Source organism: Castor canadensis, chromosome 1 (genome assembly GCF_047511655.1).
Source record: "Castor canadensis chromosome 1, mCasCan1.hap1v2, whole genome shotgun sequence".
NCBI classification, from domain to species: domain Eukaryota; kingdom Metazoa; phylum Chordata; class Mammalia; order Rodentia; family Castoridae; genus Castor; species Castor canadensis.
This window is the reverse complement of record NC_133386.1, coordinates 86024061-86044665: the sequence shown is the minus strand read 5'-3', so window position 1 is coordinate 86044665 and position 20605 is coordinate 86024061. Positions and strand designations below refer to the sequence as shown.

The 20605-nt window shown below is 40.1% G+C and overlaps 1 protein-coding gene across 5 annotated transcripts in view; it reads right to left on the bottom strand.

Moving 5' to 3' along the window:
- The window catches only part of Cd109 (CD109 molecule), a 254922-nt gene that overhangs the window by 181335 nt on the left and 52982 nt on the right, over positions 1-20605 (bottom strand). For all 5 annotated transcript variants that reach the window (XM_074079282.1, XM_074079291.1, XM_074079280.1 and 2 more), the window contains 2 exons: positions 19086-19316; positions 13228-13353 (listed from right to left, as the gene is read on the bottom strand). In XM_074079282.1, the coding sequence (XP_073935383.1) occupies positions 13228-13353; positions 19086-19316 (357 nt within the window). The remainder of the gene's footprint in view (positions 1-13227; positions 13354-19085; positions 19317-20605) is intronic.

Sequence of the window (20605 nt, the reverse complement as noted above, 5' to 3'; positions counted from 1 at the left end):
GGCTGTATTTTCCCAAAGAAGGCTTTTCCTGACAATGGTTATGGGTGACTAATGAATACACTTTCTTGTCATCTGCACAGTCACTACAAATCAAAGCTCTGATAACTCCTGTATTTCTAATACATTGTCCTTCAGTGATTATACTAGTATCATTCCGTATATTTTCTAGGAGGAAGAAGAGAACTTCAAAATAACCTCCTGAAAATAATTTTCCCTCCCTGAGTTTTGTACTGAGAATGATCACTGCCTCGGAAAAATTAAAATATACTCTATTATGATGGACTACTTAAGTAATACATTTCCTCCATAGCCATTTTCACTGCTAAAACAGAAGTTAATAATAAGCAATGTACAGTCCTTTAATGCTGTGCAGGATCAAGACAAAAACTAGAAGTGAAGGCTGAGTCCAGGGTTGAGGCTCCACACATTTCTTTGATTATACCGCCCCCTAGCGGCCTTTGTGCAACCTTTTTTTTAAACAGAGGGCTTATTTTTTTCTTAGCTGTGTACCTTGAATTGACATTTCATCAACAATAAGTACCTGACCAATCTACTTGTCTTCAAAAGGATAAAGATACCTTAAAAACATGGAAAGGGGAGAAACTGTATTTACTTCAAGATATTTACTAACTATTGACATTTACGTACATGCTCCACATTGTTCTGGTCCTGGGGATGGAGGGCAAACAAGCAAGAGTCACTGTCCTTATAAACAGTGTACCCTACCAGAGGCCACCAAGTAAAAGTGATATGGGTGAAGCAAGAGAAGCAGAGGTGCCGTGGGGCTGTGTGGAGGGATTTGGCTATTTCAGAGAATGCCTGAAGGGAAGAAGCAAGTAGCTGGAATAGCAGAAGAAAAACAGCATTCCACACAGAGGGAACCACGTATGAAAGGTTCTGAGTGAAAACTCACTCAGAGCAATATAATACTCTAAAGCATGGAGTTCAAAGGAAAGGGTGGCTCTTAACAAGGCTTAAGAGGTGAGCAGGGGCCAGATCTGGTAAACATTTTTTTCAATTTTTTTTAAGTCCACCCACTACTATGTGGAGAATGCTATCAATCCTTCAATACCCAAGCTCACATCTTCCACTCTGTCCACTATTCTGTCCTCCTCCAGCCACTGATACTTACTCTGTTCACCACTCACTGAACCCATTAATCTCTCAGGACCTACCGCCCAGCTAAAACTGCCCGTGTTAATCCCTGCGCAGAGGTGGCTTCTGAATGGACCAATGATGAACTCCCTGATCCAAGGGTGGCCCACTGGTAGCTGCCACCAACCCCTAAAGAGGCTTGTTTTGCAGGAATCTGAGGATGGTGGTTATTTAACTGAGTCCATGTACCCAGTTACTGGTATTTAGACTTTAGACTCTCAAAGATAGCAAAAAAAAAAAAAAAAAGTGAGAGGAAAATGGAACAGACAACAAAAGAGAACACCTAGCAAAGCACTGGCACTCATCCTTACAATATGCCCTCTTTATCAACAAGGTAGACCAGGCACCTTATGATTCCCCTGTGATTGCACTGCCTGTGTTTTTCTGTCATCTTGTGTGGTTTAACTTTTATCATATGATTCATGTCATGACAAGTATGATCTTTGAAAGTAGAGAGCACAGGGTTGTGAGGGAGGGTGCAAGACTCCGTAGAAGTTGCAAAGTGCAGCTCTGCCCCGGCTGAAGCCTCCTGGGATTCCAAGATGGCAGCAAGAGGGAGGAGGCAGAAAGCGTACCTCCTAAAGTAAAATCTTGGAGAGACGCTGGAGATACACCTTACAGGAAAAACCACCAAGAGGCGGCTAAACTTTGACTCCTCCACACCTCCAGACTGCACATACCATCTCCACATCACGTTAAACGGAGAATCCAGGAGGGCTCCCACACTGCCACCAGACGGCAGTGCCCAGACACCTTGGGAAGATGCAGACCACCAGGTGAGCTAAGCAGCACGCGGTACTCCACAGACAACCCTGGGCCAGATCAGCATAGCCCCCTGGACAGACCAACCCCCACTCAGGGAAAAAAGAGAAAAAAACCTGAATAATAAGCAATAACAAAAAAAAAGACACGTAGCAAAGAGGGCAGGGCGCCCAGACTGCCAAAGGGGGGAGAGAGGGGCAATCTCTCACAGAACTGTAAATAAACATGCCAGCCAGAGAAGGCAGGAGTGGCGGCACCTGCCCAACAACCAGGAGTGGGAAAGCTTGTAAAAGTGGCAGTGGGAGAAAAACTCCACAGGAGAAGGGGGAAGACCCACTTCCCATGTGAGCTGTAAATAAACAAGCCAGCCAGAAAAAGCAGGTGCAGTGTCACATCCCCCAGTGTGCTTGGAAAGGGGAAAGCTTGTAGCAGTGGCATTCCACTTAGGAGAACTCTAAGTAAACAAAGCCTGCAGGGCTAGTAAACAAAGCCTGCAGGGCTAGGTGAGTGTTAAGCTCACGCCTGAGATCTGCATAAATAAAGCCTCCAGCAACAACAGGCTGACAGCAGCGGGCAGGTGAGCCATAGCCTCAGATACCATTCACAGAACTGTCTCCAGATTTTTTTTTCTTTCTTCCTTTGATGAGACAACAACCGAACTACACCTGCATGCTGAAAAACTTACTGAAACTATACTGCATTTGAAATTGGGACACTTTGTGGTTTTTTTGTTTTGTTTTGTTTTGTGTTGTTTGGTTTGGTTTGGTTTGGTTTTTTTTTCCCCTTTGATGAGACAACAACAGAACTACTTCTGAGACACCATATCCAGGATTGGAGGCTGAGGGACTAACAACAAAATTATTAAGACTGAAACTTTATTGCATTTGAACTTGGACATTTTTTTTTAATTATTTTTTTCATTTATTTATTTTTTTTTTCAATCCTCTCTCTGTCCTCTAATGCATGTTTGGCTTACTGTCAATTAGTACACTGTCTCTCCCTGTTTATATCTTTGAAACTTTTCTTTGTTAATTTGTTTTGTTTTTTCCTACTTGTTTATTTCTTTTTCCCTCTTTAACTTCTTTGCTTTCCATCTCTTCTCACCCTTCCATTCTAAATATCACCATTGTTATTATTACAAGCTAGAAAATACTTAATTGCACACAGTATAGGGACAATAACAACACCAAGAGCAATGATGGGAAGACAGAAAAAACAGGGAAATCAGTTTCCCCACAGCAAAATATTAGTACAGGAACCAGAAGGAAATGAAGAAAACAGATACTCAGATCCACACTCCAAAACAATGAAGTTAAACTATGCCAAAGAACCCAATGAAGCCCATAAGAATAATCTAAAAGAAGACATACTACAGGTAATCAATGAGAATTTTACAGCGACGATACTGGATATGGTCAACCAAAATGTACAGAAAACACTAAAGAAATTTCAAGACAACAAAAATAGAGAATTTGAAAAAGCACAGAAGAAATAAAAGAAACCATAGAAGCACTGTATAAACACCAAAGTGAAACAAAGAACATGATTAATAAAGAGATAAATGAACTCAGGACAAAAATAGACAACATTAAAGAGGAAACGACTCAGGATATGGAAAACCTCAGAAAAAAGAATGAAACAGAATTGCAAAACAAAATGGAAGGCCAATCCAGCACAGGAGAACAAACAGAAAGCAGAATCTCAGAACTCGAAGATGAAATGGTAATTAAAGGAAAAACCGAAGAACTATGAGTTAAACAACTCAAGACCTGTGAAAAGAAAATGCAAGAACTCACCGACTCCATCAAAAGACCAAACTTGAGAATCATGGGCATCAAAGAAGGAGAAGAGGGGCAAGAAAAGGGAATGCGTAATATATTCAACAAAATAATAACAGAAAATTTCCCACATGATACGCTACCCCACAGCATATCATCATTAAAACAACAAACACAGGGAACTGAGAAAGAATATTGAAGGCCGTAAGAGAGGAAACATACACAGGTAAACCCATCAAAATCACAGCAGACTTCTCAACAGAAACATTAAAAGCAAGAAGAGCTTGGGGTGAGATCTTCCGGGCACTGAATGAAAATAACTTCAACCCCAGGATATTCTACCCAGCAAAACTATCATTCAAAATAGATGGAGCAATAAAAGTCTTCCATGATTAGCAGAAACTAAAACAATATGTGACCACAAAGCCACCATTACAAAAGATTCTTCAAGGGATTCTGCACACAGAAAGTGAAACCCAACATAACCATGAAAGGACAGGCAGCACCAAAATACAGGAAAAGAAAAAGCAAGAAAGTAGAGAGTAACCTCAACTTAGGTACACACAATCAAACCTTCAAACAACTAAGACAACTAAATGACAGGAATCACCACATACCTATCAGTACTAACACTTAATGTTAATGGACTTAATTCACCCATGAAAAGGCACTGTTTGATGAAATGGATTAAAAAGGAAGATCCAACAATTTGTTGCTTGCAGGAGACCCATCTCACCAACAGAAATAAGCATAGGCTTAGGATGAAAGGCTAGAAGATTTACCAAGCCAATGGCCCCCCAAAACAGGCAGGAGTAGCAATGTTTATCTCTGAAAAAGTAGACTTCAAACCTACACTGATCAAACGAGATAAAGAAGGACATTCCATACTAATAAAAGGGGAAATAGACCAAAAGGAAATCATAATTATCAACCGATATGCACCCAAAGTCAACACACCCAATTTCATCAAACATACCCTGAAAGACCTAAAAGCATATATTAACTCCAACACAGTGGTTATGGGAGACTTTAACACCCCATTATCATCAATGGATAGATCATCCAAACAAAAAATCAATAAAGAAATCCAAGATCTAAAATATACTATAGATCAAATGGACCTATGTTGATGTCTACAGAACATTTCATCCAACTTCTACACAATATACATTCTTCTCAACAGCCCATGGAGCCTTCTCTAAAATAGATCATATCCTAGGGCACAAAGCAAGTCTCAGCAAATATAAGAAAACAGAAATTATACCGTGCATACTATTTGATCACAATGCAATAAAACTAGAACTCAACAACAAAAGTAAAGACAAAAAACACGCAAACAGCTGGAAACTAAATAACTCATTACTTAATGAACAATGGATTATTGATGAAATAACAGAGGAAATTAAAAAGTTCCTGGAAGTCAATGAAAATGAAAACACAACCTACCGGAACCTATGGGACACATCAAAGGCAGTCCTGAGAGGAAAGTTTATAGCCATGAGTGTATATATTAAAAAGACTGAAAGATCCCAAATCAATGACTTAATGATACATCTCAAACTCCTAGAAAAACAAGAACAAGCAAATCCCAAAACAAATAGAAGGAGAGAAATAATAAAAATAAGAGCTGAAATCAACGAAATAGAAACCCAAAAAACCATACAAAGAATTATTGAAACAAAAAGTTGGTTCTTGAACAAATAAACAAGATCGATAGACCCCTGGAAAACCTGACGAAAATGAGGAGAGAAAAAACCCAAATTAGTAGAATCAGGAATGCAAAAGGAGAGATAACAACAAACACCATGGAAGTCCAGGAAATCATCAGAGACTACTTCGAGAACCTATATTCAAATAAATTCAAAAATCTTAAAAGCAATGGACAGATTTCTAGATACATATGATCATCCAAAACTGAGAGGAAATTAATCACCTGAATAGATCTATAACACAAAATGAAATTGAAGCAGCAATCAAGAGTCTCCCCAAAAAGAAAAGTCCAGGACCTGATGGATTCTCTGATGAATTCTATCAGACCTTTAAAGAAGAACTGATACCAACCCTCCTTAAACTGTTCCACTAAATAGAAAGGGAAGGAAAACTGCCAAACACATTTTATGAAGCCAGTATTACACTTATCCCAAAACAAGGCAAAGACACCTCCAAAAAGGAGAACTATAGGCCAATCTCCTTAATGAACATTGATGCAAAAATCCTCACAAAATAATGGCAAACCGAATTCAACATCACATCAAAAAGATTATTTACCACGACCAAGTAGGCTTCATTCCAGGAATACAGAGGCGGTTCAACATACGAAAATCAATCAACGTAACAAACAATATTAACAGAAGCAAAGACAAAAACCACTTGATCATCTCAATAGATGCAGAAAAAGCCTTTGATAAGATCCAACATCATTTCATGATAAAAGCTCTAAGAAAACTAGGAATAGAAGGAAAGTACCTCAAGATTGTAAAAGCTATATATGACAAACCTATAGCCAGCATTATACTTAACAGAGAAAAACTGAAACCATTTCCTTTAAAATCAGGAACCAGACAAGGATGCCCACTATCTCCACTCCTATTCAACATAGTACTGGAATTCCTAGCCAGAGCAATTAGGCAAGAAGAAGGAATAAAAGGAATACAAATAGGTAAAGAAACTGTCAAAATATCCCTATTTGCAGACGACATGATCCTATACCTTAAAGACCCAAAAAACTCTACTCAGAAGCTTCTAGACATCATCAGTAGCTATAGCAAGGTAGCAGAATAGATAATCAACATAGAAAAATCATTAGCATTTCTATACACTAATAATGAGCAAACTGAAAAAGAATATATGAAAACAATTCCATTTATTATAGCCTCAAAAAAAATCAAATACCTAGGTGTAAACCTAACAAAGGATGTGAACGACCTCTACAAGGAAAACTATACACTTCTGAAGAAAGAGATTGAGGAAGACTATAGAAAGTGGAGAGATCTCCCATGCTCATGGATTGGTAGGATCAACATAGTAAAAATGTCATTACTCCCAAAAGTAATCTGCATGTTTAATGCAATTCCCATCAAAATTCCAATGACATTCATTAAAGAGATTGAAAAATCTACCGTTAAATTTATATGGAAACACAAGAGGCCACGAACAGACAAGGCAATACTCAGTCAAAAGAACAATGCTGGAGGTTTCATGATACCTGACTTCAAACTATATTACAAAGCAATAACAATAAAAACAGCATGGTACTGGCACAAAAACAGACATGAAGACCAGTGGAACAGAATAGAGGACCCAGATATGAAGCCACACAACTATAACCAACTTGGCTTTGACAAAGGAGCTAAAAATATATGATGGAGAAATAGCAGCCTCTTCAACAAAAACTGCTGGGAAAACTGGTTAGTAGTCTGCAAAAACCTGAAACTAGATCCATGTATATCACCCTATACCAATATTAACTCAAAATGGATCAAGGATCTTAATATCAGACCACAAACTCTAAAGTTGATACAGGAAAGAGGAGGAAATTCTCTGGAATTAATAGGTATAGGTAAGAACTTTCTCAATGGATCCCAACAGCACAGCAACTAAGAGATAGCATAGATAAATGGGACCTCATAAAACTAAAAAGCTTCTGCTCAACAAAAGAAATGGTCTCTAAACTGAGGAGACCACCCACAGAGTGGGAGAAAATATTTGCCAGCTACACATAAGACAAAGGACTGATAACCAGAATATATAGGGAACTTAAAAAACTAAATTCTTCCAAAACTAATGAACCAATAAAGAAATGGGCAAGTAAACTCAACAGAACTTTCTCAAAAGAAGAAATTCAAATGGCCAAAGAACACATGAAAAAATGCTCACCATCCCTAGCAATAAAGGAAATGCAAATTAAAACCACACTAAGATTCTACCTCACCCCTGTTAGAATAGCCATCATTAGCAACACCACGAACTACAGGTGTTGGCGAGGATGCGAGGAAAAAGGAACCCTCTTATACTACTGGTGGGAATGCAAACTAGTACAACCACTCTGGAAAAAAATTTGGAGGCTACTTAAAAAGCTAAACATTGATCTACCATATGATCCAGCAAAACCACTTTTGGGGATATACCCAAAAGACTGAGACACAGGTTACTCCAGAGGCACCTGCACACCCAAGTTTATTGCGGCACTATTCACAATACCCAAGTTATGGAAACAGCCAAGATGCCCCACCACTGACGAATGGATTAAGAAAATGTGGTATCTATACACAGTGGAATTTTATGCAGCCATGAAGAACGAAATGTTATCATTCGCTGGTAAATGGATGGAATTGGAGAACATCATTCTGAGTGAGGTTAGCCTGGCCCAAAAGACCAAAAATCATATGTTCTCCCTCATATGTGGACATTAGACCAAGGGCAAACACAACAAGGGGATTGGACTTTGAGCACACGATAAAAGCGAGAGCACACAAGGAAGGGGTGAGGATAGGTAAGAGACCTAAAAAATTAGCTAGCATTTGCTGCCCTTAATGCAGAGAAACTAAAGCAGATACCTTAAAAGCAACTGAGGCCAATAGGAAAAGGGGACCAGGAACTAGAGAAAAGGTTAGATCAAAAAGAATTAACCTAGAAGGTAACACCCACGCACAGGAAATTAATGTGAGTCAACTCCCTGTATGGCTATCCTTATCTCAACTAGCAAAAACCCTTGTTCCTTCCTATTATTGCTTATACTCTCTCTTCAACAAAAGTAGAGATAAGAGCAAAATAGTTTCTGCTGGGTATTGAGGGGGTGAGGGGGATAGGGAGGGGGCGGAGTGGGTGGTAAGGGAGGGGGTGGGGGAGGTGGGAGAAATGACCCAAACATTGTATGCACATATGAATAAAAAATAAAATAAAATAAAATAAAAAAGAATTAACTTAGAAGATAACATAAATGTACACGAAATCAATGCATGTCAACTCCCTGTATAACTATCCTTATCTCAACTAGGAAAAACCCTTGGTCCTTCCTATTTTTGCTTATACTCTCTCTTAAACAAAATTAGAGATAAGGGCAAAATAGTTTCCGCCAGGTAGGGAGGGGGTGGGGAGGAGAGGGAGGGGTTAGGGCGTAAAGGAGAGGGTGGGGGAAAGAGGGAGAAATGACCCAAACATTGTATGCACATATGAATAATAAAAAATAAAAAGGAAGCAGAGAGCACATGTACTTCCTTGTACTCTTCATAGTTCTTTAAATCCCCAACACAGATAAAATGAATGGGGGATGGATGGATGGATTGGATTGGATGGATGGGTGACTGGGTAGATGGTTGAATGAATGAACAACTGATTCCTGGAGAATTTAAGTGGGAACTGAAAATAACATCCTACCTCCCTAAAACTCAATGTTTCCTCATCCCCAGCTCCCATCATCCTCCACAGGCTCCAGTAGCATCAAATTTCTCCCAAATCCCAAGACACATAGGTTCTCTTCTATTTCCCTGACTCTACACAATCTTTCCCTCTCTTCTAAGATTCACAAGTACCTACTCTTTCCTCCTCCTCTACAAGCTCCAATGTCTTCGTCCTGCAGAATTCATCACACCCTGCCTTAGGCTCCCACACTCCAGGTGCATTTCTCCATACTTGCCATTTCGTTTCTGCCTCTCTCTCTCTGTACCACAATCTCTGTCCTGCACATGTTTTGTACATCTCCATAAAGATGAGGAACATACCTGGACTTTTTTGGATGTGGCCCCCAAAAATGAGAGCAACAATAAAAAGAAATAAAATAATTTTTAATCCCTCACTTTAAGGAAAGAACTGGGTCCACAGAACACACGCATATATTTGTAGATTAATATTATTAAGTTTGTTGCTCTGACACAGAAAACTGGAGAATCTTAAAGCAATGTAGTGAATAAAAAGCTGTCATTTAATCTAAAGTGGACTAAAGCTGCAATGGAAGGTGGTCAAACAAGCTCTGGTACTCTAGCTGACTACAGCTGAGGAAGTTGCTCAGTGTTGCTGGGCAATGGCCTTCTCATCATAAAATGGGCATAGTTACACCCACCTCTCGAGATTGCACATGCAGAATGAATATGAGAATATATACCCACCTCCCAGGATTATACAGCATACAGAGTAAATTTGAAACCATATATACCTCAGACTGTGCCTGGCCAACAGTAGATGCTCAACCTTCTTTACACATTACAGAGGACAGCTGGTCACCCCAAATAGTGTGACGGCCCAGTGTTATGTTGTGAGAGACCCTTTGTCAGTCCGTGCCTCACTGATTTGTCTTTTCTAACGTTTGTACTTTTGTCTTGGTTATTTCTCCACTACATTATAAATACAGGAAATAAGCAAAGACCTCAAATGCAATTCCTAAAACCATGACTGTAATACTTGCTGTACTACATTATTCTCCCCAAGTATGGACCTCTTTTATATCCTTGACTCCAATATTCTTTAAAGCTATGTCATGTGTTCAGTAGCGCTCCTGCTAAACTCCAAGGATAAAATTGGTAAATACAACATGTAAGAATCCATAAAGATGCAGGCTGGCCATCCACCAAATATCAAGAGTCCATTACAGCCCTAGCACTGACTTCTTTCCTCTAAGTCAGTTCCCTAACTGAATTCTACATTACATGCCTTAACTATGTTGTTGCAAATAAGCTGCTATTTCATGCACCTCATTTTACACGTGCTGTTTCTTACATAAACAAAACCTGATTGCATACTATAGATAGATAGATAGATAGATAGATAGATAGATAGATAGACAGATACAGTAGAAACAAACATTATAGAAACACATACTTGTCTATTATACAACTCACATCACATGTATATCACTTATATCATCACATATGACCAACTTATCTCACATAAAACTAAGTCCCAGTATTTTACTGAGTTTTATTTTTAATTATGGCAAAATACACATAATATAAATATGCCATCTTAGTCATTTTGAAGTGTGCCATTCAGTAGCGTAAAGTACACTCATATTGCAGCCCAACAGATCTCCAGAACCTTTCACCTTGCAAAACTGAAACTCTACACCATTAAACAACTCCTGCATTTCCTCCCTCCAGCTTCCACAACCACAATTCTACCTTCTACTTCCATGTCTTGTCTATGCTAAATATCGCATACAAGTGGAATCACACAGCATTTGTCCTTTTGCGAATGGTTTCTTCACTCAGAACAATGTCTTTCAGGGTGTAGCGTGTGTCAGAACAGCCTTCCTTTTTTAAGGCAAAACCCATTACATTTTTTGAGGCAAAAATTGTTAATTGATTTGTGCCAATTAAGAATTTCATCTGTGGCTACATCAAATTACGTCAGAAACACGAGACACATGAGCTAATCAATTATATCAGCTACAACTCCTTTACCTGGAACTATAAAAAGGAACACCCAAGACTGGTCTCATTGCTTTGCTCATTTGTTTGTTGGTACTAGGGTTTGAACTCAGGGCCTCATGCTCACTAGGCTAGTGCTCTATTGCTTGAACCATGCCCTAGCCCTTTTGCTTTTACATGCTTCTTATTTTTTCTTTTTTGTGGTACTGGGATTTGAACTCAGGTCCTTGCCCTTTTAGTTCTTTAGTTTGTCAGATAAGAGCTTAAGCTAACTTTGCCCAGGCTGCCTCAGACCTTGATCCTCCTACCTCCACCTTCAGAGTAGCTGGGACCATAGACATGTACCACCAAACCCAGCTTGTTTTTGAGCAAGGGTTGCAATTACTTTTGCGCCAGCTGGCTTCAAACCACAATCCTCCTATCTTACTCCATTATTTTTAAGTAGAGTAAGCTAGTAGTGGTGGTGAATATCCAAAAAAAAGAGCAAAGGCAAGAATATAATTCCAAATAAAATATCAAGAATACTAAATATAAATATTTCAAAAACCAAGCTAAGTTCTTCCCCTGGGTTGCTCCTTTCTGGATGCTCTAGAAATAAATTTATAACCCTAAGATGTGATTAAAAATCATATATTTTCATTTGTTTGCTGTGGCTCCTCTTACATGTTAAGTTGAACCATAAAAAATTGCTGATATTTGGCACTTTCAACCGTAAAAACAGCATTTCATCTTGTACCTAATAATCTATCATTTTTCTTTTTAAACTGTTCTAAGAGATACCGCTTTCAAACCAAGTAAGGGTTTATTATATCTAATGTCTTCTAACCAGAGTCTAGACTCAAGGTATTTGCACAGTTGTGGAGGGGCCATGGGGTCACAGAGTCAGTTGGAGCCTGGGCTTTGGCACCAGGGACCTGAGTTCAAATCTTGCTTCTTTTTCTTTCCATGTCCAAGCCTCCAGGTTATACTTCTCCACACTTCATTTTCCTCATCCTCATCTACACACTGAATTTAATAAAACCTATTTTCAGAACTGCTATTGTAAGGCAAAAAAAAAAATGGGGCACAGGTAGGGGTATAACTCAGTGATAATATACTTGCCTAGCACATGTGAACTCAATGTTCAATCCCCAGCACTAAACGATAATAATGATAATACCTAATCAAGTGGCAGAGCACTCAGCACAAGGCCCTGAGTTCAAATCCCAGTACCACCAAAATTAAAAAAGAAAGAAAAGAAACAAAGCAGCAATAAAGGTGATACCTAAAAGTGAGCAAATATTAAACACTGGGTGCATTTTTATCTGACTCAGGCCATGTGCCAACGAATGACCACTCCTTCTAACACAGTGGCTCTCATCGGCACAGGAAGAGGGTCATTGCCCACAACAGATATTTGGCAGATATTTTCATTTGCCACAACATAGGGGGAGGGGAAGTTGCTATTGGCACCTACTAGGTAACATCCAGAGATGCTGTTGAATACAGTACATTCACAGAATGGTGCCTACAACAAAGAAGTTGTGTCCAAAGTATCAGTAGTTGAGAAGCCCTGTACTAATACAACTATTTTGAAAGCTCTGAAGAAAAATGGGAAAACACAGAAAAACTCTTCAAGTATCACACAGTGATGCACAAGAGAAAACTTGAGGCAGAGAGGGATGGGAGCATTTTAAAGCCCCTGGCCCTGTTACACACAAGTTGGCAGCAAAAAAAGGAAGAAGGTGGAAGCTCTGAAAGAACGAATGATTAAGGAACAGAAGTCAATGTGACTGTTTAAAGTCACTGTTTTGTAAAACAAAGACAAAGTAGGTCAATCGAATCATTCATCAGGAATCATTATTCTGAGACATAAAATGTACCAAATAATAGTTATGTGTTCATTACTTAGTTTAAGTAAACATTCGCTTCACCAGTTTTATACCAAATACCAAAATGTTTAACCTTCAAACATTATCAGAGAAAAAGACAATGTTGATTATCTGATCACACATTGTAAGGACAGCAAATCCATTTGATAAACATAGAAAATTAAAATTAAACAACTTACATTGTCTAGACGTTCATTTTAAATTTCTCTGTTCGTTGAATAAATGACGTTAGAGGTATTTCCCCACATGAACTATTTAAATCATTTTAATATCTTCCCCCAAAAATGTATGCATACTCACATTCACTCGAACTTGGATGGACCAGTCGCCAAGTATTGGATGGGAGGATAATTGAAAGGTTTTGGAGATAACTCCAAGCTCGTTTTGTTGTGACAACCACTGTTGGATCAAATTGGACTTGGGGTCCTAGAACAAAAGCCATAGATGTTAACTCCATAAGGCTGCCTGTGTACCTATGTATCCCATCTGGTTAGGAATGATGCCTTGCAGCACCAGACAAGTCGAGAACTTTCCCCAAAATATGGTACCAAGTTAATTTTTGGAAAATGTCAGGTGTATACTACTAAAGAAGACATTTCTTCTTTTCTAATAGTTCTCATGAAATCACCTTCATGTTGCCCCACAGTTTAATTCCTGGCACTAGACTTCCTTCTACAGAAAACATGTATAGCATCAAGCCTGGGATAATGGTGGTAATGGTGATGTTAAAAGAAACTCCCACTGTAGAGATACCAGGCCCCACTCATTATGATCTGCCTTATCTCTAAACCATTCTGATTCTCCTTCAAGTGAGATCACCCTCGTAGCATTGAGAAAACTGATGCCTGGAAATGTCACATAAGCACTCAACTGTGAGTGACTGACATGACACAAAATTAAACACGAGGGTGTAATGGAATTTAGGAATCAAACCTGTCTGTCTTTCAACTCAACAAAATGTATCAGAGCGATGTATCAGGGATACATGATACAAGTTGGCAGCAAAAAAAGGAAGAAGGTGGAAGCTCTGAAAGAACCAATGATTAAGGAACAGAAGTCAATGTGACTGTTTAAAGTCACTGTTTTGTAAAACAAAGACAAAGTAGGTCAATCGAATCATTCATCAGGAATCATTATTCTGAGACATAAAATGTACCAAATAATAGTTATGTGTTCATTACTTAGTTTAAGTAAACATTTGCTCACTTTTAGGTATCACCTTTATTGCTGCTTTGTTTCTTTTCTTTCTTTTTTAATTTTGGTGGTACTGGGATTTGAACTCAGGGCCTTGTGCTGAGTGCTCTGCCACTTGATTAGGTATTATCATTATTATCGTTTAGTGCTGGGGATTGAACATTGAGTTCACATGTGCTAGGCAAGTATATTATCACTGAGTTATACCCCTACCTGTGCCCCATTTTTTTTTGCCTTACAATAGCAGTTCTGAAAATAGGTTTTATTAAATTCAGTGTGTAGATGAGGATGAGGAAAATGAAGTGTGGAGAAGTATAACCTGGAGGCTTGGACATGGATACAAGTTGGCAGCAAAAAAAAGATTTACAGTCTTTCTGTAAATCCCCCAGACAATGATTCTTTCCTATAAGAGTCATACAAGCCATTCAGCAGCCATCACAGACTCTCCTCACATTCCCAGCCCTGTCAACTCTGTCTCATTCTCTCTCTAATTTATCTCTTTTCCATCCTCATTTCCAACCATATATCCTGTTTTCTAAGTAATGCAAGTAATCTGCCCTCTCCAGTCCCTAGTACATTTCCCCCACAGTGAGGTCCACCTGAGACACAGATCTGAGGATGAAGCACAACAAGCCATGAGTAAGAACTGGCTATGATCACTGGAACAGACCCCTAGGTAATGGTGCCTTTTGTTTGTCTACAGAAGAAAGTCTACATTCTTCTGCACAGCTCACAGGACTCTTACTAATCTGACCCCATCTACATTTCTAGATCCATTTTCTTCCCAACATACAGATTTGCTTGTAGTTTACCTCAAAAGTCCACACATCTGACACACTGCTGCCTGGATGCCCTCCCTTGCTGTTCACTAGTGAAATAAGCCCCAGTTTCTTGCCTTCCACACCTGCCTCCAACAGGCACAGATGAACACTTTGTGGAGAGCCCCCAGTACATCTGGAATTTACTCCTTCTTAGTATATGTTACTGCTGATAGCAGTAAAATATGTTTGTTATGTTTCATTTTATAGATTGGATAGATAGATTGATTGATTGATTGATTTCCCAAGTACCCTATGGACTCTGAGAGTAGGGATCAAATATTTTCCTATTCTTATTCTCTGTCTTTCAATAGAAGTAGTGAACTGGCCCAGTTATCACAAGCCAGAAGAAATTTCTCTCCTGGAATGGGGATATGAAAGTTAGGGATAGCACAATGCTGAGAATCAAGTAGGGAGTGGCAGCCAGAAAGAACTAATTGTTAAAACCAATGATCAAAAGTAATTCAAGAACAAGCAGGTCACTGTCTCCTGGGCGAATTCTTGTGAAACCGGCAGTTGGCTCCACTATGCCTGCCATACAATGATGCATACAGGGCTATGGAGTTAAAAGGTTGAGGAAGCAATGCAAACGGCTAATAAATATATGCTGTCTGGCAATTAAGGAAATGAAAATAAAAACAATGAAATACTGGTTTTTCTCTGTCAGAGTGGACAAAGATTAAAAAACTACTAACAATAATTCTTGGTGTTACCTAAAGTATAGGGAAAGGGAATGTCCATATTCTGGTGACACATTATTGTGATGACAGTGAACTTTTCTCCTAGATGGTGTCATGACTCTTTAAACAAAAGAAGGCTGAACTGATCCCTTTGACAACATACAACTTGGGGGACAAGGAGGGGAGTGAGTGAAATAATCCCTCTAGTTTCCCAAGCCAATCTTGAACCTAGGCTGTCTCCAGTAAGGAAGTCAGAGAAACAGTGCAGAAATACCAGAAGTCTTTACAGAGCACATTGGGACTTGAATGGGCCACATACAGTCAGCTCCTGCTGGAACACAGACAAGACGACTTATAGCATGAAAGGTGCACATACCACAGCCAGAGCAGTTGTGTGCCAGAGACACTGGGATAATGGCCACTCATGCTCATAGGGTCACCTGTGATGGCTCTGCATCTGTCAGATGCCTCCACATAGCACAGCACCTGATACCTGTGCCAGACTGTGTCAAGCTGGAGAATGTGTCAGAAAGCTCTAATCTGGAAGGCTATACTACACAGACAAGGTATAGACCTGTCCAGCGTATAGAAGTAAGGAAGTCAGATCACTCAGGTGAGTAGTTCCCACCTGGCCAGGGCTGGGGCTCTGAGTTTGCCACAGCTTCTCCAGGCCAGTGTCAGGGCATAATCACAAGGATACCCTCTAAGCTACAAATACCTGTGCCCATGCAAGGTTGTCCACCTAGACCCAGAGCAACAACTTCTTTTTGTTTGTTTGTTTTAGTTTGAGGCAGGGGCTTGCTATGTATCCCATGCTGGCCTTGAGCTCACTGTGTAGCCCAGGTTGGCCTTGAACTCTCAATACTCCTGCCTCAACCTCTCGAGTGCTGGGATTATAGGCATGAATCACCATGACCAGGCCAGCAACAACTTCTTAAATGAGAAGGCCATCCATTCCAGCTGCCATAACAGCATCAGAAGCACTTACTTACATAAAGTTAGGTTAGCAGGCTAAACTTCCTGGAGGAGACCAGAATAAGGGGATAAAACATCTATTTCCACTGCCAAAAAAAGGCCTCTAAAGCCCCTTTTCTTCCTGAAAAGGGAGTTACTGGGGCAGACAGAATAAACACTACCCAGTAACCCAATTAAAACACCGAATTAAAAACAGTGAATATTACTGAGCATGTGGCTCACGCCTGTAATCCTAGCTACTAGGAAGGCAGAAATCAGTACGATCCTGGTTCAAGTTCATCCCAGGGAAAGTGTGCTAGACCTCCATCTCAACCAATGGCTGGGCACATTGGCACACTCCTGTCATCCCCTAGGGAAGCACAAATAGGAGGGTTGTGGTTGAGGCCCACCCTAGGCATAAAGTGAAACCTTATCTCAAAAAAAACCAACACAAAAAGATGCTGGTAGAGAGGCTCAAGTGGTAGAGTATCTGCCTAGAAAGCACAAGTCCCTGAGTTCAACCACAAGCACTGCCAAAAAAATTTTAAAGAAAACACTAAGTATTCCTCACTATGCTGTGATGATCAATATCGTAGCCACATCCTGCAACCATTCTTAGCTGAGTAAATTGAGGACAAAAGCTCTCAGATGTACTTCTCCACATTAGCCTGCAGGTGGTGCTGTGCTGGGAGTGCAACCATCCCAATCAGGATCAGTTTTGCCAAGTCCTACGTTTTTCTTAGAAGTTATGCCAAAAAAAAAGTTATTCCACACTAAAAAAAAAAAAAAAATGTAGAAAACATCACAGTCTAGTCAACTCTGTCCCAAATAACTGCTTTCATCAGAAGGAAAATTATGTGGGCATTCGCAGCCATTGCTCTCTGTAAGGGAACAGGAGGGAGAAGCTAGACTTGAGTCCACACCCCAGCTTCACTGCCCAGGAACTGAGGGGAGGATGGCTACCCTCATTTGCTGTGCCCAAGCCCTGAACTCCAGACTAAGCGCCCTTCCCCTGGGAAGAGGGCCACATGTTGGCCAGTAGGATCCTCAGTGCCACAGCTAACAAAGGAAGGCCTTTCCAAGCTACAAACTTTATATTGTATACTGTATATTTGCTACAAATATATCTTGCTTTGAAAATATAGTTTACACATTTGTTTGGTGGGGTTTTGATCTCTTAACAGCAAAGAAACTACAAAGAATAAGAGATAAAAGAAAAGGCCTTCCATAATATACTATTTATTGGGGCACTAGGGTGACCATTGTCCCAAGATTGAGAGGGTCCCCAGGACCAGGTATATACAGTTTAAAATCAGGAGCATCCCAGGCAAACTGGGATGAGTTAGTCACCTTATTTTCACATGATGATCAAATGTTTAATATATTCCTCAGCTTAAGTGTAGAAAACCAGGCCCACTGGAGCTTGACTGTCTTCAACTTGACCCTCCCAGGAAAGCACTCAGTCAGCTAACCATGATGCCTCCAGATCTGGGGTGTTGAAACAACAGAGGTCAAGTGACTCCTTCCCTACAAAAGGAGCTCCTATTGCAACAGTAATGATTAGTGAGCATGTACTAGGTGCTGGGCACGGATCTAAACAGTTTACCTGAATTCTTACTTAATCCTCACAAGAACTAGATTCAAAACTAATTTTCTCAAGGTCACAAAGGTAGAGTATCTATTCTTATTAGAGTTCACAGTGACTGTCAAGTCAGACCAATCCATGCCTCTCCTCAGAATTCCCATTTCACTCTGTGAAAAACCCAGTCTACATAATGGCTAACGAGATCCCACATGAGCTCAACCCTGCCCCAACAATTGTATCTGACCTCATCTCCTAATACTTGTCTCCTCACAACCTGGGCTCCGTGAGCTGCCAGCCTGTTGTTCCTTCAATGTGCCAAACAAGCTCTCCCACTCCCACCTCAAGGCTTTTGTACATGTGGCTCACTCTTGTTTGTTTTGGCTCATTCTGTTATTTCCTTCAGGTTTCTGCTTAAATAGATCCTCCCTGACAATTTTATAGAAAATTCTCATTCTCTCACTATCACTCTCTCTCTCTCTCTGCCCTACCTTCCCCCCCCCCCACACACACACACACAAATCATGCATATCTATCCCTTTATATATCTATATTGATTTATATATACATGTATATCTGTGTATTGTTTACTGTGCCCTCACTACCCACTGAAAGTAAACTCAATATGAGCAGAGACTCAATCTATGCTGTTCACTGCCTTATGTCAGTGGCTAGAATGTAGAAATTCAATAAATGTTTGACAAATGAATAAATCAGTGATGAAGTCAAGACTGGAACCTGAATGGGCTGACACTAGAGCCTGAGCTCTTAATCCAGGGTGGCTCTATCACCTCCCCTCATAGAGGATTCCCACATCGAGAGAGAAGCCTATCAGGTTTTGAAATACTAAGGTATTACAATGTTAAGAACTTCCAAGTCAGCTTCAGCAAGATGGCTTGAACTCCTTGCTTAGTTTCTGGTGCCACTTACCTTAATTAGAATGTCCGAGGAGCCCTTATGAGGCTTGAAATCTGAGAAGTACGTAATAACACGAAACCTCACTTCTTCCTTTGGCTTATATAGCACCTTGTCTGTTTGAATGAAGACAGACATTCTCTTGCTCTCAAATGATAAGCGTGTGCTATTAGAGAATAAAATCTCATCCTGGGTCCGTCCTGTTACTCTCAGCTCATAAATCTCATCTGCACTGTTCAGAGGTAGCTGGGGGGAAAAAAGAGATCAGACAGATGAGGGTCTTGCCGTTTTACCTCAAAAATGTTTTAATTGCAAGTTAGAGTAGAAAATTTAAATACATAGTGTTTTCAAAAGTAATTGCAAAGCTGAAAATTTGGCCCTTCTGGGCAACAAAGTTAAACAATTTGTCTTCCTTCTTTTAGCATCCTGCAGTTTGCTCTCCAGTTATATCACAGGGTTCCTGGAAAAGAGGACACACACCCTGAAGCGTCTCTGTCAGTGCAGTCACCTTGCCATTTCTTATTCCAAGTGCAAATCTGTCCTCACTAACAGTTACTGGGGGTCAGACTATCTACCATCCCTCGACATTCTTTCCTACACTTGCCGTGTTTGAGACAGTCAGTCCAAGAAAGGCACAATTGCTATATCCTCTCTCAGGCTCTCCTTTGCAGGGCACTCTCTTCCTGGATCTTGTTCATCATGTGTTGTGCTCTTCATAAGCATGGTGATGCTGCTAATTTTACTGCTATTATTCATAAAAGAATTGTGTCTTCTGCCATTAACAAACCAGAAGCCATATTAAACAATTTACCTGTGTTGTGTCATTTTCCCTCCCAACAATCTCTCAGGTGGATGCTTCTAGAAAACCATTTCACCAACAAGGAAGCAAGGCTTAGAGTTAGGGAAGTTAGTCCAGGGTACCAGCCCACATTCAAACCCAACATCAGCTATACTACTCTAATAAGAACCTTGATGTGATTTTAAAATACATCTGAAAAATCTATGACCTCCCTCCCTTCAACGATGGAGACCAGACTGGGTGCACTGGTTCACATCTGTAATCCTAACTACTAGGGAGGTACAGATGGGGAGGATCATGGTTCTAAGTCAGCCCAAGCAAAAAGTTAGCAAAACTATCTCAACCAATAGCTGAGCAAGATGGCGCACCGCTGTCATTCCAACTACATGAGACATGTAAATAGGAGGATCTCAGTCCAGGCTGGCCCAGATATCCCAAAAATAATTAATGCAATGAGGGGCATGACTCAAACGGTAGCATGCCTGCCTAGCAAGTACGGGGCTCTGAGTCAATCCCTAGTACTGCTAAAAAAGAAGAAAGAAACAAGAAAAAGATGGAGCCTAATTTCCCAGACTGGGTGACTTATTTCTAAAGCCTAGAATGAAGAATACCTCTGCCTTGTTCAATCCCCTCCTCTCTCCTTCCCTCCCCTCCCCTCTCTCTCTCTGCTCAGAAGGAAAGCCAACTGTCATGAGGACTCTGCAGAACTGTGTAGAGACCCTCAGGGGAGGAACTG